Raw genomic sequence first — 21,577 nt, forward strand, 5'->3', positions numbered from 1 at the left:
GTAATTACATAATACAGCATGTAGATACTGAAAATTCCTGTGGTGGGCCACCGACAACTTCCTGTGATAGAGAAAAAGAAGTCATGGAAGTTGTATCATTTAAGATATCTTGAGGAAACCTGAATTGTCCTTAAAGGATTGAATGCCTTGGGAAGCAATGTGCCTGCCAGCATTTGACGGGTCCAAGCCTAAGCTGGTCTGTTCCCTGGTGTGATGTGAGACGCAGTAGGGGGCAACATTTAAGAGCAGATAACCCAGAATTGCTTCAGGCTCTGTCATTTATTTGCTGTATGACCATGAGCAGATTATTTAACCTCTCCAAGTCTTCAGTACCCTCATCTATGTAATAGGGATAATAACGTAATACACCTCATATAGTCATTATGAAAAATAAGTGAGAGGGGTTTATGTACTCCAGTTAGCACTGTGCTTGGCACATAACATTCAAAAGAAACCAATAATAAAAATGATTATCACAGTATCATTATAAGGAGAGTGTCAAGGTTAGGATGGAAAGGTGACCTAGATGATCTTTAAGGCCCTTGTTATGCCAAGAGTCCACAAGTTTATATCCTTTACTGATGTCTTATCAGAACTAAGGCTATTATTCTCTGCCTCCAAGGCACCAATTGTGTGTGCATGTGTGTGTATTTGTGAAAGTATTAGCAAGCGGCCCAATAAACAGCACACACTTGTAAAAGATGTTTAGAGCACACTGCATACTGTATATTAGAGGTTTGTGGCTAATTCTTGACAGATGGGGCCAGTGAATCCCAAGACCCATTCCCCATCTGGAAACACATCTCTCCCTCAGCACAATAACCAACAAAGCAGGTACTTTACCTTCTCTCAGTTTCATGATTAGAAAGTAGAGTGCAATCAAATATTTGAAATGTTTCCACTTTTAGAAGAATACTATTTTGCAGGTGGAATCCTAGTTAACTGTGTCAAATTCTTCCATGGCAGCTTTAAAGTGTTTCTTAGGGCTTTTAATATTCTTCTAGAGGCCCAAGTAACCATTTCAGACCAGTTTTATAGCATTAAATGACTACTACCATCAAAATATCTAACCAACAAGTACTGTAGTGACTTTCTGTCTTGTGCCCCAGGATTGCAAGGCTCTAGTTAGGATCACAATAAAAGATTTGGTTCCCAGATACGAGGAGCTGCCAACAAGTCAAATATCAAAAAGTTTAATAATTTACAAATAAGTGGTGCTCAGGTGTGTTCAAAGAACTTCAAATATATAATCTCACTTGATCTTTACCACAGAAATAGGCAGGGCTTATATTTTTATCTTCATTCAAAGATGAGGGACAACTTTGAGCTGAGAGATGCTAAGCTCAATGTCCAATGGCTGATAAATGACAGAGCCAGAAGTGGAACACAAGCTTTTGCCTCAGAATCCATGAGTTATTGCTCAATACTACTCTAAAAGAGACTTATTTATGCTTACTGAATAGCTCTGTAGAGAATGGCATTCAGTAAGTATTAACAGATGACCTCAGTTTACCATAATTCAGGATAATCTTTTCATGATTAGTTTTAAATTTTAAACTTTGACTAAAATTTAAATGTTTTTATCTTAGGTGAAAATATTATATAACAAGATATATTTATAGCACCATATGTACAATATATAAATCTACAAATACTATGTTGGTCATTACCCATTAGAACTAATGAATCAATACATCTTTATGCAAATGTGGCACTTAGTTTCCTGCTAAGTGAAAAAAAAAATGACCTAGACTTGAGTAAAATCCCAGGTATGATATTAGATCACTTATCTCTGTCACTCTGGATAGCAACAAAATAAAGTAGTTAACTCCATAAATCATCACCCTCTCTCTCACTCATACCCCCAGACCCTTTTACTATCATACTATAACACAAGTAAAACAGCCTCCTTCGTCATTTTTCACCAGTTAGTATTCATCAGACATTTTGCCAAGAAAGTTATGGCTTGTCATACCTGAGGTAAATTACAGTAAGTTTCTTAGCGGTCAAAATGTACTTAATAGCGAGAGTGAAAGTGCCTCTTGGCTTCATGCCTATCATAGAGCAGGTAGTTAAATATAGGTAAATAATAAATACACATTCATCTCCTGAATAAAAGATTACAGAAATATCCTTTGCTCTGATCTGACTCCCCTGAAATTAATTTCAGAAAAAAAAATGGGAAATATTGGGTATTTATAAATTGTTCAACCATGTGGTTAATAATCAAGAAAAATATTTTCTACTACATATACTTATTAAAACAGTACTCGCAAAGCAAAATACTTCTTTATATTTTGAGGTTTTCTCTATTATTTTCTTGCCAATACTGATTAACTATCATTTATTTATAGAGACATGGAATGCCACATTAGTTGTTATTTTTTTTTTTTTACCAGTTTTATTCACAACAACATTTATTTCCTGAGCTTGGTCTATGTAAGACCATAACTGGTGTGAAATTCTTAACAAATGTGTCGACACTCCTGGGACATCTACTACTTTTTGCCAATCTCAGACTTCCTGGCCTGCCTCAGCAAGGTCTATCAATTTACCCTTATTATGTGAAGTCTGGAATCTGCCCCAAAGCCTCTTGAGTGTAGCTTTTGCTTAAAATGAGGCAAATGCCCATATACTATACAGGGCCTCAACATTTGTTGGTTGCAATTCATTTTTTTATAACCAGTGTACTTGAGATATGACACCATGGTCAATGAATGCTTTCTCTGCTATCATAACGAGTTCCTGTGGGGATTCCACAGACTCACTTTTGGCACATGAGGATTGAATTCCACAGCTCTATGAATGGTCTCTACTGCATTCATCTCTGCTGTGCTCAGCCCCCGCCGAGATGCAGCCTCAGGAGAGAATCTGAAAAGTAGAAAGACAAAAACCATCGAGTTGGGACCACTGCTTGGGCATCAACCTGAAAGCATCTACATATCAAGGGCCCATAAAACCACAGCGAGCCAATGGCATGAGCTCTCCAAATTTCTACTGCATGGAACCTCTGAGTGACCCCTCAGACCGAGGCCAGCAAAAACCCCAGCAGAAGCAGAAAGCGTGCTTGCATTCTAATCATGGCAAGAGTTAAATTCAGCTGTCAAGTCTCTGTCTAAATAGCTAATCTAAATCTTCTACGAGGTACCTGTTCAGGTCAGGGGAAGAGGTAGGACTGACAAGGGCAGATAGTGTAGGAAAAAGAGAAAACTAGGTTACAGAAGCGCGTACTTGGTTAAAAACATAACTGGGGAGGATTTGAAAGGAGGTCTCCCACCCAATGTCAGTGCTGCAATGGAAGTTAAATCGTTGCAGCTTCAGCAGCAGGTGAGTCTGCTTGGGGCCATTCCGGCAGGGGGCGTGTGCATGCCCAAACTGCGGGCGAGACACCTGCCCGAGTGAATGAAAAAAACCAGACCATGCAATCTCTTTCTCACCTCACACCCAGGGCTAACTCCAGAGCTGTGCTTGGCAGGCAGACACCACAGGGGAAGCTGTGACAACCCTGGCCCTGCCCTCCCAAGCTGGAGTCGCTGTGTAGGGAGAAAAGATGTTGCAGTAGGTACTGGCGATCTACAGGATAAAAAAGAATGAAAGAAAATTACTTCGATCTTGAAGTGCACACACACTTAACAGCAAACCTGTCTGACACAGCAGAAGCTGTTTTCCTGTCCTCTGCTTTCAATGCCACAGAGGGATTGTACCAGGGACGTGTAAGAGTTTACGAACTCAAAAGCAGTTAAGCCATCTATGCTCTTTTCACCTGACAGGCATCCTTGGAAGCTTATGAAAATTCTATATGCCATAGTCACCTGCCTGAATAAAATAGGCAAACATCCCATTGAGATGGCAACTCAAAGTTAACAGATCCTGGGTCGGGGGGTGGCTAATTTGGAGTTGATGAGGGAAAGGATGAGAGATGACCATCCCCTCTGCCACATTTTACGTGTGTATGACACTACCCAGTCGTGGACTGCTGAAAGGAGAGGAATGTGCAAAAAACAAATAGAATGATGGCATTCTGTGTTAAGTCCCAAGCAGGTGTTTTAGTATCTACTGTCTCACACACAAAAAAAGTCATCTCAAAGGTATGGAATTTCAAATAAATCCCTCTTTAGGATTGCTTTACACATTCTTATAATACCCGAGGATATATATTCCCTCCTTCTAATAGTGAAAGAAAACAACAGCAGGTTTTGGAAAATGCATGCTTATAAGCAGGGGTCTCATAGACTAAGAGAAACTTCCAGAGAAAGCCCTGAGAGGCAACACATCTTAATTCCAGTCAGGCATTAGTACCACCCAAGTTATTATTCACTTACTTGTCAGAAACAGCCCTTGCTTTGAGCAAAGCAGCTGTGTAGCATATTGTTGCTGACTTTGGTAAGCTTATATCTGTTGGAGAAAAAGAAAGTAGAAACATGTAAGTTTGCAGGTAACAAAGAGCAATAATTTTCAATATACTAGCATTTTAATCACATTTAAGTGCAATAAAGCATAAATTAAGAATATTTTATTACATACATTACAGAAGAACTTCAGCTATTCCTTACTGTATCAACGTGGCATGTGAAACTAAGGGTAGTTTGTATTTTTGTGAATAATTCATGTCCACCAGGCTGACTCTTAAGCAATCACCTTCTATTTTAAAACATGAATTTTCATATGTTGAGTTTGAGCAGAGTATAGCTATAAATATATAAATTTAGATATCACATGAATATCCTTGATGTGAAAGACATGAAAGCATCTTTGTCCCTTACAAAAATTTCTCAACAGGTGTATGAAATACTAATTGAAGAAAAAATTCTAGACACATAGCCAAATGAATGATTCTTTAGTGGTCAGAGTTAAACTAAATTTTCTTTGCATTAAGTTTCAAGTTTACATTCAATTTTTAATAGTGCTTGTTAAAAATGTAAAAGTCAAAGTCAAGGAGATATACATATATATCTAATATATAATATATATAATTTTTAAAAGGCATATGTATGAAATCTTTAGAAAACTACATAATTTTTGCTCATGCAAATCTATCATAAATCTCCTTTTATATGAAACCTCACTGGTCACCAGGAAAAACAGTTCATTTCAATTTTACAGAAATTTCAGAAGGGCCAGGGTGGGGGTGGGGTTTACATAATGAGTTTACAGGAAAGTAAAAGCACAGAGTACAAGTGAGAGTAGATAAACTCAAAGAGGGCACCGCTTTGGGTGAAAAATTTGTTCTTAAATTATGACTGCATTCTTTCTAGAATAGGAGTTAGTATTTAACACTTGGAGCCAAATTTACACTATGACACAGAAATACCTTAAATCAGAACAGGCGGCCGGGCGCGGTGGCTCAAGCCTGTAATCCCAGCACTTTGGGAGGCCGAGGCGGGTGGATCACGAGGTCGAGAGATCGAGACCATCCTGGTCAACATTGTGAAACCCCGTCTCTATTAATACAAAAAAATTAGCTGGGCACGGTGGCGCGTGCCTGTAATCCCAGCTACTCAGGAGGCTGAGGCAGGAGAATTGCCTGAACCCAGGAGGCGGAGGTTGCGGTGAGCCAAGATCGCGCCATTGCACTCCAGCCTGGGTAACAAGAGCGAAACTCCGTCTCAAAAAAAAAAAAAAAAAAAAAAAAATCAGAACAGGCAAAAATATGCCATTCCCAGATGCTGCAAAATTCATTCTAGGTTAGAGGAACTCTTAGCACCTGGAATGCCCCGCAAGCTTCTTTGCAAAGCTGTTTCCAACTTAGAAAGGATTATATTACAGTAGGAATGAAAAAGGGAGGTCCCATAGTTAGCCAACAGACAGAGGCAGAAAAAAAAAATTTCATAAAAGAAAACTAATCTCTCTTTCAATAAAGGGTATTTACTGCCAATTCCAAGGAGATTCCTAAGGAATTTCTCTTTGAGGGAAATTTCAATGACACTGGTAAAACACAATGATAGAAAATATCAGCACAGGATTGAAAGGAAAAGAGGTCTTTGTATCCTTGATCTCATAAACTATATTCAAGCAAAATGTCACCACCACACACACTATATAAAATGGCGTGCTTACAACTAAGAAGAAAAAAATGTCAGACACTCATGGATTTGTCTTGTTGCTTTTCTAGCATCTAAACATTTAACAGCTTTCCAGTGTGGGGAATCAATACAGAAACACAATATCTTGTTTTCTAGGGTATACTCATTGATTGTTATTTGAAGCTAATAAAATAAAAACTGATGATACATGGCCTACTTGAAAGTTCAGCCTTTTTATTTTAATTTCCGAAAACTGATCATAATTATTTGAAGGTGGCAGCACAAGAAGGAGCCTTTTGTTAAGGACTTAGCTTCTCAACAAGAAACTGCAAGTTGTGTTTGATGGTTACCGAATCAATCAAATGGACTCTTTCACCTGGATAGAAATGCAGAAAAAGATACAATCAAGGTGCTCCAGCAAATGACTGGAGATGCCTAATCAAAGGTGATCTTTAATCTAGAATCCTGACCCCCATTCCCACTAGCATAGGGCATTCACAACTAGAAAAATGCAACAGCATTCAGCAACCTTATGACTACAGTACATTTTCTCGATTTTAAAAATGTTTGCACCTTCTCCTTTATTAAGTAGTATATGTGTACAAGAAAAATGCTTAAAAATAACCAAAAATATATTTTAATCAATATCAAATGGAGAAAGAGGAAAATGTAGCTCTATGAAAATACCCCATTCCCTATTAGTGGCATGTCATTCTATTTATCTTTTTATGCTAGTAAGTTATTTTGTTCTCACTGATTAACGAAAATAGCAAAATATTCTTGCATAGCTTGTTTATTTAGATATTCTCAATGTTATTCTTTTTTTCTGTAAAAACATTACATCTATTTGGTAATGGCAATTGGCTCTAAGGAGGAATGAATCACTCTGAAGAAACTGATACTAAATTTTCCTTCACATAGAGAGTCTTGTTGTCCAAACAGGTTTTGGTTTACAATTTTCATTTTTGAAAATGATGCATATTTTTCTGCAGACCATTTAGGCAGTATAAATGGAAAGCTTTTACATTTTGCCTACCCAGCAATTCCACTTCTAAGACTTTATCCTAGGAAATAATCATTAATGTGCACAAAGATTGTTCATCACAACATGGTTTCTAATGGAAAACTGGAAATAGCCCAGTGTCCAATCATAGATTGGTTAACATGCTGTAAGTTCATTCACAGGGTACAATTCCATGCAGTCATTAAATCATGTAGTGGAAAGGTACTGAATGATCTGGAGGAAATAAATGTACTGTGCACCTATCAATAGGTTTATAAGTTTATAAAAAGTATGCTTTAATATTCATTTTTAAAAGCACTTATATGCACAGAGAAAAAGATTGGAATAAGCACCAAATATTGTAGACTCCCCTTATCAGTAGTTTCACTTTCTGTGATTTCAGTTGTCCACAGTCAGCTGCAGTCTGAAGATATTAAATGGAAAATTCCAGAAATGAATAATTCATAAGTTTTAAATGGCATGCCATTCTGAGTAGTGTGATGAGATCTTGTTACTGTCCTGCTCCTTCCAACCCAGGATGTGTGAATCATCCCTTTGTCCAGCGTATCTGCACTGTAGATGCTACCCGCCCATCAGTTACTTTGTGGCCATATGGGTTATCATAGCTATCACAGTGCTGTCATAATTATCACAGTGCTTGTGTTCAAGTAATCCTTATTTTATTTCATAATGGCCCCAAAGTACAAGAGCAGTGATGCTGCCAATTTGCATATGCCAAAGAGAGGCCGTAAGGTGCTTCCATTAAATGAAAAGGTGAAATTTCTCAACTTAATAAAAAAAGACAAAATTGTACACCAAGTGTGCTAAGATCTACAGTATGAATGAATCATGTGATATTGTGAAGAAGGAAAAGAAAGTTGTTAGTTTTGCAGCTGTTATGTTGTTAGTTTTGCCGAGTTATGGCCAGAATGTATAGTAAGTGGAATGACAAGGAGGGGCAACATTCATATAACTTTTATGACATATTGTTATAACTATTTCATTATTAGTTCTATTAATGTTCTATTTCATTATTAGTTATTATTAATCTCTTACTGTGCCTAATTTGTAAATTAACCTTTATCATAAGCACATATGAAAAAAATAGTGTGTATATAGGGTTCAGTATTCTCCATCATTTCAGGCATCTACTGGAGGTTTTGGAACATCCCTTAAGGATAAGCGGGGACCACTCCATCAGTGGTGTTTATTTCTGGGTGGCAAGATTACAGGCAATTTTTTCTATTGTTTATCTATATTTCCAAAGTTTCCTGTCATGTACATGCAATAACTATTTTTTCTAACAGATAATGACACTAGAGGGAAGAATTCTGTTCTATAAACTGCCTGAAGCAAGTTCATGGGAAGATGCATTGGTGGAGCCAAATACCGACAGCATAGACAAAAGTAGAATATATCATATGAGGTGCTGTCAGCCTGCAGATCTATCAGATGTAACTTTCACATACTCTTGTGAAAGTTAGTGTGTTCTATTTACAGTGTTCCTGCTATAGTACATTTACCTTATTAGCTATATTTTAATGTAATATCTGCCTAACATCCAAACCAGAGGCAGGACCTGATGTTTTGGCTTAGCATTAAGAAAAACCATAAATACTACCCTTTAGGAGAAATTATCTATGCTGCTTGCCCCATGAGCACCTTCTCTTTCATTCCCACCTTACCCCACAAAAAAAGGGTGAAGTTTGGTTACTGTTGCTTGTTATAATTTTTAAACTTAATATTTTAACATAATTACAGGTTCCCAGAAATTTATAAAAATAGCACACAGAGTCCTGTACGTGTTTCATTCAGCTTCTCCTAATGGTGACATTTTATATAACTGTAGCATAATATCAAAAAACAAGAAATTGACATTGATAGAGTACTATTAGGTAGACTACAGACCTTGCTCATTTTCATCATGTTTTACATACAATCAAGTACACATGTCTCTACGTTCATGCAACCACCACTACCAAGATACAGAACTGTTCCATTACCACAGAGGAACTCCCTAGTGCTACCCCTTTATATTTGTAGCCTCCCTGTCCTTCCTCATACATGTCCCCTGGTGATCACTAATCTGTTCTGTACAGTTTTATCTGCCGGCTATGACTTCATGCTTTTATCACTACGGAAATGGATAAAATGATAAAATGAATAGAGTGGCTGCCAGTAGTGATTGAAATGGTGGCAATAAGAACAAATTGTCTGCTTTCTAATACCGCCTGTAATTTATTCAGAAATTTTATTTTGAGAAAGCAACTCAAAATCATTCTAAGTTAGTCTGATTTTGTGTGAACACACTGACTCTGCAGTGCCCTTCTGACTGTTGTACGTGGCATTTAGCTACATTATTAGGTCTTATGAATTAGAATCCAAAGAGGAAACAAAAGGAAAGGAAATAATGAGATATCACATAATTCCATTACTCATTGCAGAAACAAGGAATGCTAAGTAAATGTTTCTCACTTAGGCAAAGCTGAACTGCTAGCATCAATTTTTATTCCACCTCTTTGCCATCTTATGTTTTATAGAAGTGTTCTGAAAGGAAAAGAAATTTCCCCAAACATCTTAGGCATGCAAAATCAAATTGTCATGAAAGCCTTTCATTAAAAGTTATAATCCTGAACTTCACACAAATGGAATCAGAGAGTATGTACTCCTTTTTGTCTGGTTCCTTTCACTCAGCACATTGTTTTTGACATTCATCTATGTTGTAGCATGTATCATTCATTCTTTTTCATTGATGAGTAATATTTCATTGTGTGGATACACCACATGTTTATCTATTCTCTTGCTAAAGGACATCTGAATTGTTTTCCCACTTTGGACTATTATGAAGAAAGTTGCTGTGACCATTTTTGTGTAAGCTTGAGAAAACTCATTTCTCATGGATATGTAACTAAAAATGGGATTATTGGATCTGAAGATAGATGTCTGTTTAACTTCACTGGAAACTGTTAGACAGTGTTCCAAAGTGGTTTCGTGAAGTTTGCAAAACTAATATATGTGATAAAGGTCAGGAAAGTGGTTACTGCTGGGCTGGAGGGCAGTTATTGGGTGGAAGGGAGTATGAGGCAACCTTCTGAAATGTCAGAAAGTTCTGTTTCATTCTGGGTAGCAGTCACATGAGTATATACGTAAGTGAAAAAATCATCCCTCTCTGCACTTAAGAGTTATACATGTAACTATATGTAATTTATGCCTCTCTCTCTCTCGATTGATTGATTGATTGATTGATTGAGGTGGAGTCTCACTCTGTTACCCAGGCTGGAATGTAGTAGCACAATCTCCCTCACTGCAGCCTCCACCTCCCAGGTTCAAGCAATTCTCATGCCTCAGCCTCCCAAGTAGATGGGACTATAGGTGCACACAACCATGCCTGGCTAATTTTTGTACTTTTAGTAGAGATGGAGTTTTACAATGTTGGCCAAGTTGGTCTCGAACTCCTGACCTGAAGTGATCCGCCCATCTTGGCCTCCCAAATGCTGGGATTACAAGCATGAGCCACCATACCCAGCCAATAAAAAATATTTTTTTAGAGAAAACCTAAAATCTTGTGGTCACCTGAAGATATCTTACCAATCTGACCTCCATAACATTTTACTTGCCTTTTATCATATTGCCCAACTCCATTCTCTCTACAAATCTTTATCTAAAAATCACGTACATCTTCCATAATAAAACAGAATCTGATTATTGTTCGTCAACCTTTCAAGCATTAAGATGGTTTAAATATCTCTTCTATAGCAGTCTTCAACAGGATAAATAACTCCCATTCCTCAACTGATGTATTCTTCAGAACTTCTCACCTACCTATTTTTGTTATCTGGCCATGGGTGATTTTGAAATATGACAATTAGTAATGAAAACAATACTCTAAATCCCCTAAACCTGACCAGTAGAGAGCTCAGGGGAAACACGCAATCTGAGGAGGTACGGCCACTACACATCTCTGAATACCAGCTAGAACAGCCCTGGTGTTGAGTAGCTGGGACTCCTTGTCTGTTCCTATGATTGTTGTCAACAACTCCCTCACCGTCCAATTCTATTCAAACAGACTTCAGCTAAAGTCTAGTCTTTTCTCCCTTTTTTGTAAGCCATGAACATTAAAAAATATATATGAAAGACCTATAGGCAGGATTTCACATCTGATGCCATTAAATTTCAAATCTTAAAATTAAATCTGAGCCATTAAATCTTAATAGTTTCAGCACATCATTCCAGCCTATTAGTCATTTTTCTGATTCAAGCTACCACCCACAGCTTTGCTCCCTCCATACCTTCTTCCCCAAATGATCATAATCATCATCAAAATGACTGCTAACACTTACCAAGGGCTAACTGCCAGGCACTGGTGTTAATCACTTATATACATTATCCTATTTAATCCTTATAGCAGTCCTATGAGGTAGGACGGTTAGCCCTGTTTTATAGATGGGGAAAATGAAGCAGAGAATGTTTAAGAAATATGCCAATATCACAAATCCAGAACAAATCTCCAGATTTGTCTCCAGAGCATATGATTTTAAACTGTGCTATGTTGTTTCCAAGATACGATTTTTAGAAATACTGACCATGGCAATACCAATGAGAGAATCTGGAAAGAGACTCTATAGATCACCCTCAATTTGCAACAGTCTGCAATGACATGTCTGCAACCACCTATTAATTAGGTGTTATATCCACATTGCCCCATGGTGCCTGAAAGGACAGCATTTAAAATACTACCAAATATTTTGCTTAAATAAAGATGTAAACACATTTATGGTTTTCTCCTCTTTCAGAAACACGAAGAAAAGGGCCATTTAAACTAGTAAGATAAACATTTAAATACTATTAAGAATATCAGTATTTTCACAGCCACTATCTCATCTGTGTTTATTTGACACAACTTTCTTAAAAAATCCATGTCAGATCCCCAATTACTTCCTTTTTTCCTGTGGTCAAAAACCACATAGTCATTGCTAGAATTTGGTTGGGATTGACTTATTTGACAAAATTCTTTTCAAAAGTAAAAATTATAAAAGGGAAATATAAAATAGGAATGAATAACTGTACCTCAGTAACATATTAATACAATACTTTCTGCTCAAAACAGTACTACCACAAGATACAGACAAAAAACTGAACAACAGTACAGGACTGCCAAGATCAACCTCCCTAAATCTTTTTCTTTTATAGGTGAGAAATATGGGCCCAGCAAAGCCTAAATGATTTTCTTAAGAGTCATCCAACAAATTAGTGGCAGAACTGACCCTGCAATACCATGTCCTTGTCACTATCCCATATTGCTAGTGTGATACTTGCTTCTGCTTTCCCTATCATCATTCTCCTATACTTTCTTCACTGTTTTGTTTGGACAATAGAGTCATACATTAAATCCTGTAATGTGTGAGATTTCTGCTTCCTCTGGTCTTTAACCACCCTAAAAACCTGCTTACAAGTTTACACCTGACTTGTATGTACTTACTTAGTTATTTGTCATTCTGATCTTTTCATACACTTTAATCATTTATGTTTCCTTACACTTTTATCCATTGGGAGTAACTGCATTTCAACTTTTAGTCTTCCATCCTTCATGAACCATTTACCTGTTTTAAAAAACCCTCCATATCCCCTAGGCCAAATAGTCACAGCACAAAGTAAGTTATATTAATTGAAACTCCATTTGTGGGTTCATATTTATATTTCCTCTGAATTAAAATAAACAAATAAAAGGCTGGGCATGGTGGCTCACACCTGTAATCCCAGCACTTTGAGAGGCCAAGGCAAAGGATCACTTGAGCCCAGGAATTCAAGATCAACCTAGGCAACTTAGTGAGGCCTCACTTCTACAAAAAAATAGAAAAAAACTAGCCAGGCGTGGTGGTTCAAACCTAAAGTCCCAGCTACTTGGGAGTCTGAGGAGGGAAGATCACCAGAGCCTGGAAAGTTGAGACTGCAGTGAGCTGTGATCATGTCATTGTACTCCAGCCCGAGCAACAGAGTGAAAGAGAGAGAGAGAGAGAGAGAGAGAGAGAGAGAGAGAGAGAGAGAGAGAGAGAGAGAGAGAAAAGAAAGCAAGAAAGAAAAGAAATAGCATGGCTTTCACTTTTTGTTACTTTTGTATGTTTCAGATTCAAGGTCCACCTCTGCCTAATAGTCCTTTTTTTTTTTTTTTTTTAACTATAGCTACAGCATAACATGGTCTCCTTCTCTTAAGCTTCTTCGTTTTTGGTGAGAATTAAATCCATGGTATTATTCTCATGCTTTGTCTACTTTAGTAGCAACTGAATTATCAACAAGGCAGGAATTTTTCAGATGGTTTGATTTTAGCAAGTGATAGTTATACAGTCATTCATATCATGTCTTCTACTATCTCCAAATTCACAGCTTTTACACAAAATACAGCTGGACATGCCACCTGTTCCCCTCTTCCATATTTTTTCTCCTCATGTCATTGTTATGACTCAGCAGAAGTAGGTAAGCACTGATGGGTTGCATGGGTCCTGGCAGGTTCTTCACCCTTAGTTACGCTCCCTCGAAAGATTATCTGTGGGTTATGGTGAATCTACATAGGGCTCAATTTCTTGTAGTTAAGAGATTATCAGAGAGCAAATGAAATAAAGTGGCTATAGTTTAAGAAGTTTTGTCACCCTAGAGACAAAAGTTTCTGCACTAGGATTCCCATTTGTTGCTTAAGGAAGAAAAACCAAATTCTAACTCTTTTATACCAATGTTCAGAAAAGCTCACAACTGTCTCCCTCCAGGACAGAATGTGCTCCACTGTAGTGTCTGAAGTCACCTCACCAGCCCTCTGCAGTGGCACTCCACTCTTCTACACCTGAGTGCTTTCACACCGATCTCTCAAGTACCTCCAATCAAAAAGGGACATGGTGTGTATGTATTGTGCCACTCCCTTCACTCTAGGCCTTCCTCTGCTCAAATTGCCTCCAGCCTTTTTAGGGCCCATAAAATAAAGTCCAAGCTTGAGGCAAAGCCCTTACAGGTCTGCTCCTACTACGCACCTCTACCCACTGCTAACTTACCCAAGGCATCGTCTGCCCTTCACTGCATCCCTCCTCATCCCTCTGCTCTAAGGGATACAGACAATTCTCCAAATAAGCTAGGCCAATTGTGTCTCTGCACCTTTCAATATGCTTTCCTTGCCTCAAGCACTTTTATTGTCCAGTTCAGACACCACTTACAAAGGGAAGGCTCCTCCCACTCCACCTTGCTGTGAGTGCAGTGCCCCTTCCATCTTGGGTTAAAGTGCATCACAGTCTTTATATTTTATAACAATTGTTCTCTTATTTCCCTGTCCTATGTACATGGTGTGATTTAGGAGTAAAAGCTGTGCTTCTTCATCACTTTGTACCCACAACAAAAAACAATGTCTGAAACATAGTTGGTGCTCAGTGTTTGTTGAATAAAATCCTAAATTAATGTACTAACATCTCAAATCGCTTGATATTGCTGCCTTCGATTTGCAAACATTTACATCTAATTTAGCCCCTGGAAGCTAAAATTGATCAATGTTGTATGTTCTAACAGGGAGTCAGAAACTTGTTATTTCTCAACATGTGTACTGCATTTAACTTTGCTTACAGTGTTCCAGCAGAGTGCATGAAATTGTATTGGTGCTCTAATCTAGATGTCTATTTGAAACAGCAGTGGAATGAAATTGTGAGGCAGGAAGGAAAAAACAATAGAATAAAAACTGAAACAAGGTTGAAGAAAAGTAGAAAAAAACAAGGAAAACCACACCTCTCTGACTCCTTAAGGACTCATTATTAGAATGATGCTGCTGAAAGAAAAGGTCATCTTAGGGAGAATGACTCTTGAATTTTCAAAAGTCATAAGTGGTTCATAATAGCCAAACTTTAATTCAATAATCTTGGAAGAAATGTCTGTAATTATGAGTAAAACTATCAATTAGATGGGCCTCGGAAAACTTACGGGGCAAAACTTTAGACAGGATAGAACAGTTTTTCATGATAACTTTTCGACCTAATATCCTTTTGTTCATCTCCCAATAATAACAATCAAGATGTAGTTTTAAAAGGATCATTACTATTCTTACGCAGAAGATAAGTCAATTGAGGGTCAAATTCTCATATATATGATTCTACAATTTTTTCAAAGGTGGCAGCAAGTAGATATATAAATCCCAAACCATCTCACAAATGAGAACACTTTGTCATAGTGAGATCTTATTTACCGATTCACTACCCAACCACAGATGTTCCCAATGACTACCCTAGGACACAGGGGTTGAGATGAAAGAGGCACAAGGTTGCTCTCAAAGGCTTTCTTTCTCTGCACTCCCCACAGTTTGTTTCAAACAGACTCACTGAGCACTGATTCATCTCGCTTCACCTTAGTGTATTTTTGGATTTTTGTTTTTTAACATCTTCCTCCACTAGACTGAAAACTTCTTGGTGACAGAAAATAGAATATATTTACCTCTGAATCCAAAACACCTAAAAGTTAGTACTTCAACCTAAGCATTTGATAAATTCTTGCTGAAATAATTTGAAAAAAATTAACCTATTTACTTTCTGTTATCCTTTATGATTATGAAGTACCAAGTATCCCTTTTCTTGGTCAGGCAACAAATTGATATTATTTCTCCCAGATACACTTGAAGCTCCTATAATCCAACATATTTGGCCTACACAAATGCTCTTGGAAGCATGAACCAATCAAACAAACAAAAACAGAAAACAAATTTAAACAGCAGTCCATTTCCCTTTCATAACCTGTTTGTGAATTGTGATGTGTTCTTACATTATGTGATTAATTTCTCAGTTTACTTGTTCATGATATGATGCAAAGAAAACAGAAATACAGGATTCTGTCCTTAAATTTTTGTTGTTATTTTTTGTTCCAGGCAGCATGAGTTCTTTCTGCCCCATTTTCAAAAAGCCAATCTAAGGTTCCCTTCCAACCAAATGGAAAAATTTCACTGAAGAAATAAAAGGGATTGATACACAAGAACCTCAAAAAGATGTGCCACCTGGGAGTTCAATGATTCAATTGGGAAATTCTACATGACCTTAGTAATTTTGGGCAGGGGGAGGGACAGGCAATACACATTCAACTACACCCAGAAAAATTTGTCTTACGCTACAAAGCCAAACACCAGATGTTATTTGCAACTTTTGGACTGGATTATCCTAGAAGTGTCAGAGGGCCCTTCTGTGGCTGGTGCCCTGAGGCCAAACACAATAGTTTCTGTGATGGTAATGGCTGGCTGGGGAGGGATGTTACCTTGGTAAATTATGATAACTGGGCAATAAGGATTACCAAACCCAACATAAATTTGGAGGGTTTGTGCATGTGCCAACTATGTGAATTACAGATGTATGCATTCACCAAAGGTCTTCCATCATCAGAGACAGAAGTTTGTCATGCATAGAGTCCTCATTGAAATGACATCTATTATCAGAACTTCTGCTCAATGCAATATATAGTCCATCCCCCAACAGTCTACAGTCTATCATTTGTTCTAAAGTAACCTCAAAGGCCCAGTCCTCTTGGCAGATCTACCTCTTGGTGTCCAATGTGGTTCATTTGCCCATCTTTTATACAAGGACTCTCTTAGAGCACTTGACTGGTATCTGTGATCTTTTCCATAACAACCAGCCCAGGGAAAGGAGCTGAACTAGGTTTATAGTCTGTCAATAGAAACGGATAGCATACCAACTCTTCTTTATAATATGCAGCCTAATTTTGTGATGGGTATTTTCAGAAGCTGCTTGTGCCTGTGGCATCAAAATTCACATCTATATAGTTGACTGAAAAGTACTGTTTTGGAAGTATGGACAGCCTGACACTTGAAGTGTTTGACAAATACAGATTTTACTCACTGGACATCCAGACATCTCAAATCCTTCCTATTTTTACTTATTCCTCAAACATAAATGGAAAACAGCCTAACCAAAATGGATATGGGGTATCTGGTAACCATTTCAAATGAACTATGATGATAGCTGAATAACTTGTGCTGGTTATAAGGCCTTGGGCAATGAACAAGGTTTACAAAATTTTTAGTTATAACTACAAGCTGACTCTGCAAAACAGTATCAGCAAAAGGCTTTTTCTCTGAATAGTCTCAACGTAGAGTGATTCCCTAATGACTTTCCTTAGAACTTCTGTTTTCAATCTACTGAGATGAAAGTATTTCCTCCAATGTTAGAAACATGTCCTGTTCTAAAAAGCATACCCTCTGCAAATTACCAGATGGCAGATAATAATGCTAGTTTAGGATGGGCTTGATGGCATCAGTAAAAATGATCTTGATATAGCGGTTGCATTTATACAACTTTTGTGACTGTAAGAAAGACCAGCTGTCCCTAGTTCTTTTGAGAAAGAAGGGAAGAAAAGGGAAGTTTCTGCCCCAAATTTAGGGCAATCACTAAATGACTTAATGGAGTAAATATCCAAAAGCGCTTAGATCTTTATTTCCACAAGGACAAACTGTTCAGAGGCTGAAGTTGCTATGAACCCAAAGAAGTAATTTTTGTTTGATCAGGAGTAAAAATCCCTGGCATTTCTTTTTTCGGCTTTCCAAAAATATAGATAAAACTAAGAATTTTCATTCTTATCAATTATCTATTTATATGTCCTATTAGATCCATAATTAATTTTAATAAAAAGTCATAACACTGTCTTTTTGCAATGCAGAAGACTGGGCTCTTATTCTCTCATTGCAACATTTTATATATGGTTTTCCATTTGAACAAGACTAATGAACAGTGGTGAAGTTTAGGAGTGGCACTTTTGGCTCTTTATAATAGTGAATAATATCTAAACTCTCACTATGTGTGCCACACTGTTCTTAACACTTAACATAGATTAAACTACTTTAATCCTTACAACAAATGACCCACTGTGTGATGTTGGGCAAGTTATTTAGCCTTTCTAAGCCTCGATCTCATTTCCAGAGAAAGAAACCAAGGCTTGGACTACTAAGTAATTTGCTCAAGCCCCCTCAGTTGGTGAAACGCAGAGTTGGGACCTGATCCACCTCTTCCCCATCACCCATGACTGCCTTCTGGTATCCCCAAGGATCACTAACTGGAGACAGGCAGAACTAGATGCTTCCAAACATAACGGCACTCAGACCTGCATTCACTTGCTCTATGAGATTCTTCTAAAATTGAAATGCACAAATGACAATGAATAAGAAACACACAAATTCTTTTTCACATTCCCACCCTAATCTTTGAGACTTAAATTTTCAACCTAGGTGGCCTATAAACTTCTTTGAAAGGCAATCCAAAGCTTGTAACAACTTTTGCAATGGTTTCTAAAAGAAGGTTCTCATGACTTAATGATCTTGAAAACACTGCTGTCTTTATAACAAATGTATGACTGAAGAAAAAGATAAATCTCAAATTAAATGAACACCTTACATCAAATCCCCTTTGTGAGTAAAAAAATCAGATACAAGTTGATTGAAGATGGGAAGCTGTATTTTGAAGATAGTTTCAGAAAGACAAGCAAATAATGATACACTCAGTTCTTAAAGAATGATTAGAAAGAAATTTTAAAAGACAATGTGGCATCACCGAAATTCTGCACCATGGCTTCAGCCCACCTAATTCATGCCTTTGTAAGAGGAGTGAGAGAGGCCCAGCACATCACTTTTGGAAGGCTTACATTTATGGAAAACACATGGGATTTAGAGCCAGCTGGATCTGGATTTGAATCCCAGCTCTGCAGTTTTCTAAGAATGTGGTCTTGTAAGTTATTTAATCTCACAAAGCCTCAGTTTCTGCATCTGCTAAAATGGTTAACCGTCCTTGCAGGGTTATTGTAAGGGTAAAGCTAATTCCAAGCTAATAACATGCTTGGCACAGGGTAGGTTCTCAATAAAGTGTGGCTAATAACAACAAGAAGAACAATGGTATTAATAAAAACAAATAAATACTTCCAAGAGCAGAAAGAGTGTAAGTGTGGTGGTTAAAAGCATGGGTTTGGAGTCAGACGACCTTGGTTTTAATTCTGGCTTTCTTTTCCTTGTAGAATTCACATCATATTTAACGAAGTTGTTCTCAGTCGATCACTTTTCTCTCATAACATAAAACCTGTATGACTTTACTTTGATATTATAGGCTTTTCCTGTGAGCAAGTTAATTACCTTCTTTTTGTACCAGTTACCATATCTACAAAATGGGGCTAACGATAGCATCTACCAAATATGCTTGTGGTTCAAATCACGTCTGATACTGACACATTATAAGAATTCAATAAATGCTAGCTGTTGCTGCTGTTATGTTAGTCACTGTGTGAAGAACATTATAGAACCAGGACCAGCCACCTGGAATAAAACTGCCCACCTATAATGTTGATTCACAAATTGCAAATACAAGAGTATGAAAACTCCTGAGGACAGCAAACAGTATTTTAGACTAACACCTGGAATAATAAAACATTAGAAGTTATCTCAATGGCAAAATCAAAATCAGACTACAGACTACAAGGAGATCTGACCAATCAACTGGTAATCCTTGTGAGGACACAGGAGTATACGATTGTCACTGATTTCCAAACTCAAAGCCAAACTTTTTTTTAAGGTGGTGAAGAACAATGAGACAAGGGGAATATATTTTGCCTCCCTTCTTTACCCCAAAATATATTCTTCACCACCCCAATCCCTGGCCCCGGTGCCTTGCCATTTTTCTAAATCTTTTTACAAAGGTCAGAAAAGCAGAACTAATCCCACTGTGTTCCCAGCATACTACTTAAAAAACTCAGCCACCTAGCAAATGTAATAAAAAAGGGCTGCTGTACCTATAACCCATCCAAAAAACAGCTACCCAACCAGAGCATTCCAATTAGCAAAAATGACATATAATCCTGCTGCTTTGGGTGTGGATCTACAGAGAGGGATGAAGGGGCTGGGATTCTAAGTGCTGTCTCCAGCATCTCACGGATTAGACATCTGAACCAGGGTGAAGAACAGGATGCCCTAAAAGCTGTCTGTACTCCAAGACCTCTAAAGCACCCAATTCTTTGCCCAGAGCCAGATAAGGAACCAGCAGCTCAGTAGACGTCTCCAGGAAAAGCAGCAGGGATGAAGTTGAAAGACTCCATTTCATGATATGGGGTGAGAAACAAGAGGCATGTTTTTCCACAATCTCAAGAACAGTAACTTCAGCAGCCACTTCATTATATTTCTACTGTAAATGATACAGGCCTGAGCCAAGTCAGCACCAAAGCTCCCTTCAGAATTCAGTCGGTGTTAGGTCATCTGTACTCTATTGACAACTGCTGAACTCAAAACCCCTAACGAGGCATCTCAGCAACAAGATGTGTCCTGCCACTAATGAGGCTCTTTTTCCATGAATAATGAACAAGAACATCATCTCTGTTGCCAGGTATACAACATAAACAAAGCTCAACACAAGGGCCTTGGTATGGTGAGTTTGTCCATTTGCAACAAAGGAATTTTTCAAAGTGTGAGCCAAGTTTTAGCAGAGGGTGTGACGGGCTGTTGTAACAAATAATGTGAACATATGTTATCAGAATCTAATAAATCAGCTTTTGGTTGTTGTGGAACAGAGGCTGCGCAATGGGATAGTTAGAGACAATGGAGAGTTCCATTTCTTTATTTTACAATCAGTCTTATAATATAAGGCTGATGATTTCTGTAATGAACTGAGACCTTCATGAAAAGAGCCTTAAGAGGCTTGCCATCCCAAAGGCTCTACTCATTAAAGTTTTATTTCTTAAGGCTTGATATATCAGATTGAGTACAGATCAGCATTAGGAATTGCTAAGACATTGATGGTTACAGAGTGGCATTTGGAAAAGTGCACTGCTACCTGAACCCATGGCCATGGGACTGAATTCCTTTGGTACTAAAAGAATGTCAATGTATGAGGATTTTGCCTACCAGGCAGCCCAACAGTTTAGACCCCTAAACTTGGACCACTGTTTAGCCAAACAGTGAGTGAGATTTTAGCATATAAACAGAGAATACAAGTGAGCTGACATGAAAGCCAAACAGTCTTTATTTTGTTTACTTTAAAGTGCTCCACAGATACTTTTCTCTATTTCTAAAATCAGTTCCATACTAGGTGACATATATCTTGTTACACAGGGTACTTATGTCTGCACAGGCAAAATGATGCCATCATTGGCTGAAGGCTTTTAGTTTCCATAAATTTGAGCAACATTTTGAAGAAAAGGAAACAAAAACAAAAACAAAAACAATCTCATAATGCCTGAGTTCCCCCAACTACAGGAGATAACTCTCACCCATTTCAGAGATTCCTTATGAAGAATTGTGTCAAAAATAAGACCCAACAGCCAGGTGTGGTGGCTCATGCATGTACTCCCAGTGCTTTGGGAGGCCAAGGTGGGAAGTTCAGTTGAGGCCAGGAGTTTGAGACCAGCCTGGGTAACATAATGATAACCCGTCTCTACAAAAAAAATTAAAAATTATCCAGGCATGATGGCACACTCCTGTAGTCCTTGGAAGGCTAAGGTGGGAGGATGGCTAGAGCCCAGGAGTTCAAGGTTATAGTGAGCTATGATCACACCACTATAT

The 21,577-nt window shown here is 37.9% G+C and overlaps 1 protein-coding gene across 16 annotated transcripts in view; it reads right to left on the minus strand.

Annotated features, from left to right (window-relative positions):
* The window catches only part of ST7 (suppression of tumorigenicity 7), a 288,286-nt gene that overhangs the window by 37,384 nt on the left and 229,325 nt on the right, over positions 1–21,577 (minus strand). For all 16 annotated transcript variants that reach the window (XM_064374161.1, XM_012456975.2, XM_012456973.2 and 13 more), the window contains 2 exons: positions 4,323–4,395; positions 2,769–2,871 (listed from right to left, as the gene is read on the minus strand). In XM_064374161.1, coding sequence (XP_064230231.1) covers positions 2,769–2,871; positions 4,323–4,395 — 176 coding nt within the window. The remainder of the gene's footprint in view (positions 1–2,768; positions 2,872–4,322; positions 4,396–21,577) is intronic.

This window comes from Aotus nancymaae, unplaced genomic scaffold, assembly GCF_030222135.1.
Source record: "Aotus nancymaae isolate 86718 unplaced genomic scaffold, 86718_ANA_hifiasm-v0.15.2.pri h1tg000002l, whole genome shotgun sequence".
NCBI classification, from domain to species: Eukaryota; Metazoa; Chordata; class Mammalia; order Primates; family Aotidae; genus Aotus; species Aotus nancymaae.